Here is a 10,893-nt window from a genome sequence, read left to right as displayed (position 1 = left end):
TTAATGTACCATTCCTACAGAGACTTGAAATTTCAGACGAATATGGAGACTGATGCTTTTGAGGTTTTTAATCTCAGGATGATCTTTGCAGTTTAAAAAAATTTGAATGCTTTTTCTTTTAAACTGAGCGGTCAACTCCTCCCTTTCTTCCGTGATACCTTAGAGAGACCTCTACCAGATTTGAAAAGGAACATCCTTCTAACTTTATGCCGGTGATTTTCCTGCTGGGACTTCTTGTGATGATAATTTGGGTTCAGGTATGCCATCTGTCAAGAACATGGCTGTGACCAGCATTTCGAAGAGACTGGAGTTAAAATTATTATTCATTCAATGCTAATGAATTATCCATTTGACTTTAATTTTAAAACTACTGCATTCAATTTCCTATCCCATATCTCCATGGACATACTTTTCCTCATCTTCCTGAGTATTTCTTCTGTTATTACAGTTTGCTTTTGCTCATTATTGGACCAAACTTCTCAAGTCCACCTTAAGTATATCAAGGATTCAAATCTTTTACAGGAGCTTGCTTTACTAGATTACAACTATTATGTCTAAACAGTAGCATTTCATTAGCTGTACATAGTTCATTTTATTTTAGAAAAGAAAATCTAGGTTAAATAGTTGTTATCTTAGAGTGGGAAGTAAGTCCTTTTTAACTGACAGCTCTAAAGTTTGTCACCTTTGTGTCCTGGCTGATTTAATATGGTTCCCTGATGGATTCTGACCTCATTTTTAAGGTTAACCATAAACCCAAAATATTTTTCCCTACGTTCCAGTGAATATTAAAGAAGAACCATGTGAATACGTATGCCAGATAGCTCACGCCCCTTGACCTCAGGAAAAGGTCTCTTGATGACTGCATAGCATAATCCGTAAAAAGTGGAATTGACTCAAACCTCAGAACCAGAAAATCCCGTCCTCCTTCGCTTCTTGCTTGATGCTGAAGATCCAACCACCTCTTACAGAACATTAGAGGTTCTCCTTGAATTGAGTGGGAGTCTTTTGGTTTCAGACGTCAATTTTTAAGATCCTGTTTCCCATAATTACATTTTACGTATGTGACTTAACCGGCAATTGTGGCATCTGTAGTCAACCAGAATTTGCAGTGCGGTGTCTGAATTACGTTTGAGTGAAGCCATACAGTAGGCATCAGTTTTTTCTTCTTTTGCCGTAAAAACACACTGTTGGACTAGATGATCATTGCACTTCCAACTGGACTATTCTATTCTACCTCAAGTGAAACTAAACGCGGTAGTTACTTCTGAGGCCATAGACTGAAAAGGATATTTTGCAATAGCAGTTACTGTACAGTGACAGAAGAGATACAGATTTTAAAATACAAATTTTAAACTTCCACAAAAGCTATGAAGTTTGCTAACATTATTTCTGGAACCGAGAACTGCCAAACAGGTCTTTACTTCTACTGTGAAGAAATCTTTTACAACTGTGTATTAAACTTGTACTTGAAAGTAATGTTCAGACTTTGAAAATGGGCACACTGAAACTATTACAAGACTGAAGGGTTTAGGCAAGAGAAGAACCTAATTTTATGCAATGCTTTGGACCTCTTGTACTGTACTGAGTACTTTCATGTCTTGTCCGTCAGCTCCCAGTATTGGGACTACATTGAAGTAGCAGCGGAAGATTTTTGAAATTTTTAAAACGTTGGAAATGAGGATTCTGTTAGAGCAGTTAATTTACTGGGCTTTCAAATTAGGAAGCTGTATGACAGCAGGAGGAAAACCCAAGTTTTATGCTGAAGTAGTAAAAATGTGCTTGCATTTGCTTGTAAAAAAAAAAACAACCTGTATTTTTATAATTACGTGTATCTTCCAAGTTTCCTGACCTCTTCATTAAACAAAATTCTAGTTTTTAGAAGGGGTTCTTTCATTCCATAGGTTAAGCTGCTGCTTTCCAAACGACTTTATTTCCTGTTCTTGCCGCCCGATTAACGAGCACCGCTGCACTGCAGCCTGCGCCTGGGCCCTGCGCTGCTGCCACCGCGCACGGCTCGAGTCGCGTCGCCTGCTGCCGCTCGCTCGGCGCGGCGGCGGCCCTGAGCGGCTCCTCCTGAGGGGCCGGGCCCGCCCCGCCGCCGGGCTCGCCCCGCCGCCGGGCCGCAGGCGGGCAGAGGCCGGCGGGGCCCGGGCCGCCTCCCCGGGCGCCCCTGCAGGCGGCGCGGAGCGAGACCGCCCCGATGGCGCCGCCGGCCGGGCCGGCTCCGGGCTCCGCCTCAGAGAGGCGGGGGGAGGTGCCCATCCATAGCTCGGCGCTCCCCTAGCCAGGCGTGCCGCCGCCGCTTGGCTCGGCATCGATTGGCGAGCGGCCCGCCGAGCCCGCCGCGCCGCCGAGGAGCCCAGGTGGGTACCGGCGGGCGGGGGGCGCGGGCCGGCGGCCCCGGGCCCCGGCTGTCGGCTCCTCCTGCCCCGGCCTCCGCTCCCAACGCCACCGCGGCTGCACGGCGCGGGCCCGGCCCTGAGGGGCCCCTCCCTGCCGCACGCCCCTCGCGGGGCTCCGCCCCGCCGGCCCGGCCCCGGGGGGGCGAGGGGCAGCCGCGCAGCCCCCTCGTCCCTGCGCCTCGGGGCCGGGGAGGGGACCGCGCCCCCCCGCCGGGGCTCCGCGGGCCGCCTCCGCCCTCAGCGCCGCGGCCGGGCCTGGAGGTGCCCCTCAGGCGCCCTCCCCGCGCGGCGCAGGCCGCTTGCCCCCGGGGGCTCCGTGGCTTCCTCAGGGCTCTCTCCGGCCGCCTCTGGGCAAGGTGACCTTTCGCTTCGGCTCCGACGGGCGTTGCGTGCCAGCGCGTCTCCTCTATCTCCTCCCCACGGTGTGTTTGCTTGCGTGGAGAGAGAAGGGAGAGCGCCCTGAAGGCTCCTCCCCGCCCTCTTTTTGTGTAACCGGGCGCGGAGTGAACTGCCCCCTGCTCCCTGGCACTGCCAGGCACCACCATGCCAGCCTCCCTCCTCGCCCGCAGCCTTCTGCGCTGCCCCGGCCACCTGACCCAGGCCCCGCTCCTTCAGGGCTTGTCTTGCCCTCCCTGCTGGAAAAATTACATGTTTTTCCAGAAGAAGTGAGCCAGCTTTGAGTGAGGTCCTGGTTTGGACCTTGATTCTCATCCTGATAGGTGCTTACTGTTCTTCTTTTACTATGCATGCCAAGAAAATACACCCACTGTCACAGAAATAAGTGTGGTGTTTTTCTTTCCAGTGGCACAGCAGTGGACAAAGTTACAAATGTAAAAGCCTTAAAACGTTTGAAAGATTCCTAAATACTTAATTCTTAATACTTATGCTCTACAAGTTTAGGTTAAGGAGGTGATTTACTTTATTTACAGTTCTTATGACGACTTAAGGCGTGGAATTGTTCATGCACCGGAGGTTTTCAGTCACTGGGATGCTAACCTGTTCTGTGCTTCTGAATGTTTCTTCAAGATCTTTCCTTTGATTTGGCTCCTAACACCTGTAGATGTCTTTTTATTTACTTACTTTTTGAAGGGTAACATAACAAGGATTACTGTATTTGCTTTTCTTTAAACTTCAGCTTTCTTGTCAATTTTATTAGAATAAAAACCTATAGTATAAGGTGGTGGCCCCATGTGTACCAATGCTTGGTCTTTATTATGTGGAATAGTATTGTTTCTGAAAAGTGTTGAGCAATTTTACAAAGATAAAAATGTGTTAAACGTGTTTAACGTGAAGATATACTTTATTTGAATGTAACTTCCCTGGGTTATTGCCGCAAATGGAGGTTCAGCGGGAGGGTCCTCCTTATCCCCTGTATATACAATCTCTCTATGAATCATTCTAACTCAGTGTAACTTAATTTTCCTTTATGCACTTCCATGTAGTAATAGAGTGAACCTTGCCATCTTCGAGTCTGTAACTAAGTCGCTGTTTTGATCGATGTTGTCTAATCACTTTGTTCATCGCTGCTATTAAAATACCACAGTCGAATCCTGCAGTTTGTCACAAGTAAATTCTAAACTGCTACTAAATCAAACTGTGTAAAGTCACTCAGTCACGATAAATTAACATCAGCAGGATTCATAAACCTCCATTTGCGGCAGTTATTTATGATGTTTGTGTTTCATTCTTCATGACAGCATAGCTTAGGTTTTTAGCCTTTAGAAAAAGTCTTCCATTATTTGCTTAATTCTGGTTATTTTATTTAACTGTGTTAGTTAATAAAGAAATAAAGCTTAAAGGGGGCTGCCTAAAATCAAGCAAGCCTCATTATAGGGAAACCCTGAATCTTAATATAAAATATAAAATGTAATTCTTGAAGTTGTCATTTTCTTCTATTGTCAGACATCAATAAGTCTGACGTATCTTGCTTTTCTGCTCTGTAGCACTCAATCTTAGGTGTACTGGTTTAGGGAGGTATGTGGAGTTGGGAGGCTTTTCTTAAACACGGAACTGATACATTTACTTCATTCTAACCACAAGATATGGCCTGCATGCTTTTTTCCTTACTGTAATGACATGCTTGATCCTGCCCTTGCAGAAGCTAATAGTAGTTTTGCAATTCACTGGTTAAAAACTTGAACAGGGACTTAGGGGGTTTAATGCTCTGGTTATTGCCTAAGTTGGAACAGAAATGGTTGGAGAAGAGTACGGAGGGAAACGCTTATATGTATGACCAGTGTTGCTTTTCTAATGTAGCTTTTTTCCCCTCCTTGATGCAGTAATCTATGCTATCACTTTGAAAACCTGTTAGCGTAACTGTTGATGAGCTATTTATGGGACTTGTATCTGATTACTTCCCACATACACGCTCTTCCATAAAAAGGGGTTTGGGTAGCGTGAGTTGTTTCACAGATGCCATATAAGAATCCTACAAAAATACAGTGGAAGGCCCTGGGCTGTTACTTTAGACCAGGCTTCCAAAATCAGAATGCTGGCAACTTGAAGAAAATACTGTCAGCAGAAGTTGAGGAGGCCAGTGCAAAACTGCTTCGGATCAATGTGGAATTTTAGTCTTCCCTTTTCTGGAAGAGGATTGTAGATAGGCCTTCTTGATTATTGCAACAAAATGTGGTGTTTAATTAGAAAAAGGATGGAAAGATGAACTTAATTTGCAAATGGGAGTGGTCTGTAATTATCAAAGCTCTATATGAAACTCTGATTTGAGACTTAAAGGGCATAGCATAAAGCATTTTTTAAGGTAGAAATCAAGCTTAGTGTTTTTACTGCTTTTTAGATTGATTATAGGAAGAATTACAGTGATAGCAGTATGACAGCTCTGCTGAGAGTCTGTATTTCAGACAATCATTTTCTTCATGTTTTTTCTTTCAGAGCAAGACTGCAATTATGGAACAGAAATACAGAAAATGACAGAAAAACGTTAGTTGCCCTCTTCTAGGACAGTCATGTTGGAAGGACTGGTAGCCTGGGTCCTCAACACCTATTTGGGCAAATATGTCAATAACCTGAACACAGACCAACTTTCCGTCGCTCTTCTAAAGGGTGAGGCTTTGTGGTATTTTCTGTAGTGTTTTCATACTGTGATTTTAGAAAAAAAAAAAAAAAGCGTTATGTTTTTGTAATAACTGAAAGGTGGAATAGAAGCAATCACTTAATGCTGTCTTTAATGTTTATATAAACCTTTTTAGTAGAGAGTTTTGTGCTAGCACTTTACAATGAATAGTAAATTCTCTTGTGTTCCTGTCTTTGTTGCTTTTTATCAACATGGTTAAACCAATTCATATGAAACTTTCGAAAGCATGCTTAGCATATCTTATCAGTACATTTAATTTATATAATATTTGAGTGTCATTTTTCTAAATACTGTTCAGTAACTTTCCTGTTGAGGGACTGCGGCAGGAAGTATTCTGTAGTCTTGTCGTCTTATGTTTTGGTGCTATTAGTTACTCCCCTGTAATTAAGGCTTCTGGTTTATGTCATGTTACATCATGTGATGTTTGTGAGTCTTGTTTACAGAGTCCTCAAATCAATGCTTTCTAATTTACCTTTTGATGCTATTATCTGCTATTTTTGGAGAGAATATTTTATATCACTTCAAAGCTTTTCCATATGTGCTTTTTGTAATATTGAGAAAATACTTGAAATACCTCTTTTGAAAAGACAAAGAGTAGAAGCTTTCTTCTTGGTTACAATAAAGTTCAGATCTAAAACCTTGCAGAAGATTGCTTCTAGTTTGAGCACATGGCTATAGAAAATTAACAAGTATATTAAATAACCATTGCAATTGTAACACAACTTGGAGTGGTAGGTTGGCCGTTCTCATGAAATCCTATTTGTTTGGGTTTTTTTTAAACACGATGCTAGTCATTTTAGGCTTATAATGTTCAAGCTGGCCTTCTTTAACATAATTTTGTTTAACGGACTTGTCTTTTTTTCTGCTTTGTATAGGTGCTGTTGAATTGGAAAACTTGCCACTAAAGAAAGATGCCTTGAAGGAACTGGAATTACCATTTGAAGTAAAGGCAGGTTTGTATTTTGCTTGTGTGTGCAGGAGAAATATTTATAAACAGGAAGTATTGCATATTTTAGAAGAACCTTTACCTGTGAGTCAGAAGCTTGAACAGATGAGGTAACCTGATTTTCAGGTAATCCAGTTCTATTTTAGCTTGTTTGTTTCTTACACCGCTGTTTCTTTCAGATTTCCCAAGGATGATAAAGTATGTGTACACAGGAATCTGATAGCATCTGTTTTGCATATCTAGGTTTCATTGGCAAAATAACACTACAGATACCTTTTTATCGCCCACATGTGGATCCATGGGTGATATCTGTCTCAAAACTGCACTTAATTGGTGCACCAGAAAAAAAAGAAGATTTTGATGAGGAAAAGGAGAAGTTGCAAGAAAGAGAACACAAGAAAGCCCTTCTTCTAGCACTTGAAGAAAAATGGAAAGTGAGTCACACTTGTCTTTCACGGTGAAGAAACCACTATGGTAGATGGATTGCATTTAAGTCTCCTAACAAGAAGGAGAACAAATGCACAGGAAACTGTTTGATTCATACATGCTAATATAGTGCAATTTCTGCCCCACCCCACCCCTGTCACGTATGTTGGAGATACTGAAACCGCTGGGTTTTTTATCTTCTCCCTGTTCACAGTAATTTCAGTGTAACAAGGTACATTGTTTCTTGACCAGTTGTTACAGTGGTGGTTAATGCTTATCCCTATTTTCTCTTTTAGAAAGAACGACAACAGAAAGGGGAATCTTACTGGTACTCAGTTACTGCATCTGTAGTCACAAGAATTGTAGAAAACATAGAAGTAAGCCTTTGCATTGTAGAGCTTTTCGTACTTGTTAAGAATTACCTGTGCCCACTGTGCTTCACGTTGTATAGTCCTCAGAAAAGAAATACATAAATCAAATGTAGATGTTTGGCAGAGGACAGCTGCTTTTCAGACTGAACCTTCATAACTTCAGTCTTAAACTTGTGCTGATGGGCACTTCTCCATCCTGCTTTTTTACCAAGGGGAAAACATCAACAGTAGGTGGATAATGAATTTGCAAGAAATCCAATGGGTTTTGCCCACGTTTTAATTCTTTTATTTATAAACCCATCGAAATACTGAATTGTTTATGAAGCGGAAGAGTGTGATTTGTTTTGATAAAAAGGTAATTTGTAAAGAAACGAATCTAGAGAGTTTCTGCTGATATATGATGTTGATTATTTGACTGTGTGTTGTCTCTCAAGTTCTTTAATTACTCTTTTTCTACTATTAATAAAAATCTGCCATGTGTCTCCTAAGTATCAAAATGACTCAAAACTATCGCTGTTACACTCTGTTGCTTTTTTCTCTTTGGAAGTCCTGATGTAGTTAATGACATTTTAGCAATATTTACACCATTAATCATTTCTGTTTAAGAACCAGAAGCTTTCTACATACTACTTGCTAAAGTTTGTTTGCTTGTCTCCATGAGAGGACTATCCTTCTTTTTGCTTATGTGCAAATAGACTGAGTATATTATTTGGCTTCATTTCAACTCAGTAGAGGCAATTTAGAAGCAAGATACGTCAGACTACTTGCTTTTCCTGATATGTCTGAGAAGAATGTATTTGGTGCAGGAGCTTAAGGCGAGAGTATCTATACTTTTCTCAGTCCTGGATTCCACATTCTCCGAGTAACTCGGTGCTCTCAAAGGTTTTACCAATATGAAATTAGTTTGGGTCACCTTGTATTGTTATTAGTAGTTTGTAATTCTGGCCCATGCTGATGGTTCTAGTACATAAAACAAATTTGAGTCTTCGGTTGGCAATTAGACATTTGCCTTTAAAAGGGAGAATAATAGTAGGATAGCAAAATAAAGTACACTGTCTTGTGAAAGTGGCTAGTTGGTTTTTTTTGGGGAGAAGGGCAGGGACTAGTGGTATCTGAGGAGAAGACAGAACCAGAGAGTACAAAAACAGAAGTGAGGAATAAGATTTTTATGAGACCTGAATACCAGAAATTTGTTGGAGAATTGCAGAAATTAAATATTAAATTGCTTCAGTATTAATGAATAGTACTGCTGTCCACTCTAATGATGTAAATAGTTGTCTCTAGTAATGGTTTTTTTTCTGTCTAGTTAAAAATTCAGGACGTCCACTTGAGGTTTGAAGATGGTGTCACAAATCCTTTGCAGCCATTTGCATTTGGTATATGCATCAAAAACGTATCAATGCAAAATGCAGTATTTGAACCAGTAAGTACAACTCTTTGTACAAGAACTCATGGCAGCTAAGATGTGATGCTGTTATTTTATGGGTGCTAGTAAATATTTAGTAAAAAGTGTGGCATTTTAATAATCTTCTGGTTATTGTAATAAATTGATTCTGGGCATTTCATATTGCTTATTGAGTATGTAGAACTAAAAACTACATGGCATGTGGTGTGTGATCTTGACTTTATTCCACTTCTTCTACTTCAGGTAGAGAAGCTGATGCGGAAAAAACAGTTGGATGTTGCCGACTTCAGTGTTTATTGGGATACCAACTGCACTTTATTGGGTGACCTGCCTCCTGGTCAGCTACAGGTACAAGAGAGAGATTTGGCATATGAAAGAGAGATTTTGTTGTTGTTGTTGTTAGTCTCTTTTGTATATTGCAGACCTAATAGATTTAGAATTTATTGGATCTGGTGCTTTTAAGAGCAACAGAAGTTTATGGTTTCATGCTATAATGGTAGGCTACATGTGCAACCCAGAAAAGCTGTGCTGTGAAATACGTTGTTTTACCTTTGAAGAGAGAACATGTTTAAGAGGTTTTTTTAATGGACTGGCATGCTAATAAAGTGTATTGTAGTATATGAAACCAATGTATCCTAATAAGTATTGTACACTCATTTCTTATAGAATAAATTTGCTTGTAACCCACAGGAAGCGATGGATAAAAGTATGGAAAGTCGTGATCATAATTACATCATGGAACCTGTATGCACCTCTGCTCTTCTTAAGCGAAATTGTTCTAAGGAGCCTTTAAGATCACGCCAGACTCCGCGGCTTGAGTGCGACATTCAGCTTGAGACTATACCCTTGAAGCTTTCACAGGTAAATACCAACCATCTTCATTTAACTCTCAATATCGGAAGCAGAGACTGTTGAGAAGCAGGGTAAATGAGGCCATCGTGACCTCTGTGCTGTTAACTATGTCAGGCTGCGTTGGGTGTCCAAACTAGTTAGTCTTCAAGATGGCTTGGATATCTGTATGCTGTATTGCGCACTGCCTTATGGTCAGTTTCTGACAAAATGGCTGACTAACGAGGATACTTCTTCATGTTGGGGTTATCACAATGCCTGCAAATTCAAATTGGTAGTTTGACATAGCGTGGTTTTTTTCATTCCCATGTGCTGCAGCTGTTGTTTGTATGTCAGTGCTGCTGAAGATTCTGCTGGTAAAATGCCATCTTGAATTAATCTATCTCTAAGAAAACAGTTGCTGATTCAAACAGTGAAATACCTGTAAGGGTCATAAAACTGTGGCAGTGTTTATAATAGCTTAAGTACCAATTATTGTAGCATAAAATTAGTACTTAAAGATTTAGTTTGAGAGGCAACTGAAAGGGATATACTAAAGAAGTTGTTTGTTTTCAAACCAAATTAATTCCAAATTATTTAATTATTTTACTGCAGCTGATAATTGCAAAAAAAATTACGTTCTTGTTTGTTTATTGTAGCAATAGGAGGGATGCATATGGGGTTTTTTTAGTCTATAGCATGTACAATAGCGGCTGATGTTAGGTTGATAATCTGACATGGAAGGAGATTTCATTCTGCGTGTTTATAAGGAAGCCCATAAATTGAATATCACACATGAGCTACTAGCTACTGGGAGAAGACACGTGACACTAGAGAACCAAATTATGAATTATGATTAACATTAATCGTAATTCTGAAGCCATATGCAGACCATTGGTGCAGATAAACTAAGCCTGTGGTTGGTTTTTTGTTTGGTTTGGGTTTTTCTCCCCTTTTTCTTTGGAAAGCACTCCAATATTGCCTAATTGATCTGTGTGTTGTTTTACTAAAAGATGCAGTATCAGCAGATCATGGGATTTTTAAAGGAACTGGCTAGAAAGGAACGACAGCTTAAATTCAGGAAGTGGAGACCTAAAGTTACAGTAACAGAGAAGTAAGTATATCTACATATGTGGTGTTGCTAATATGATATTAAAAAATATACTAGGGAGACTAGAATGAAGACAAATACAAAAAGGTAGATAACAGTCATATATTAGAGTTTTAGTTTTGTGTTTTGTTCCCCTACCTCATAATTCAGTTTTAAATATTCAGATGTAATTTGAACTTAAAATAAAATTATTCTTGCCTGAGGCTTTAAATCCTTCTTTCGCTGCTGCCAAGAACTGAAATTAAGTTTTACCTCCCTGTGCACACTGTGGTGTTCTGAAATTTTCTTTGTGGAAGGAGCTCCTATGAAGTTT

General features: G+C 40.6%; 1 protein-coding gene across 2 annotated transcripts in view; it reads left to right on the top strand.

Moving 5' to 3' along the window:
• Window positions 1-2,340: 2,340 nt before the first annotated feature.
• Window positions 2,341-10,893, top strand: part of VPS13D (vacuolar protein sorting 13 homolog D) — a 111,897-nt gene continuing 103,344 nt past the window's right edge. For both annotated transcript variants that reach the window (XM_075721612.1, XM_075721611.1), the window contains exons 1-9: window positions 2,341-2,363; window positions 5,292-5,462; window positions 6,369-6,446; window positions 6,683-6,873; window positions 7,162-7,242; window positions 8,543-8,659; window positions 8,885-8,989; window positions 9,332-9,502; window positions 10,483-10,583. In XM_075721612.1, coding sequence (XP_075577727.1) covers window positions 5,366-5,462; window positions 6,369-6,446; window positions 6,683-6,873; window positions 7,162-7,242; window positions 8,543-8,659; window positions 8,885-8,989; window positions 9,332-9,502; window positions 10,483-10,583 — 941 coding nt within the window. In that variant the 5' untranslated portion in view covers window positions 2,341-2,363; window positions 5,292-5,365. The remainder of the gene's footprint in view (window positions 2,364-5,291; window positions 5,463-6,368; window positions 6,447-6,682; window positions 6,874-7,161; window positions 7,243-8,542; window positions 8,660-8,884; window positions 8,990-9,331; window positions 9,503-10,482; window positions 10,584-10,893) is intronic.

The sequence above is a fragment of the Pelecanus crispus genome, chromosome 15 (genome assembly GCF_030463565.1).
Source record: "Pelecanus crispus isolate bPelCri1 chromosome 15, bPelCri1.pri, whole genome shotgun sequence".
NCBI classification, from domain to species: Eukaryota; Metazoa; Chordata; class Aves; order Pelecaniformes; family Pelecanidae; genus Pelecanus; species Pelecanus crispus.
Note: the sequence above shows the minus strand (reverse complement) of the source record. Positions and strands in the feature narration are given on the sequence as shown.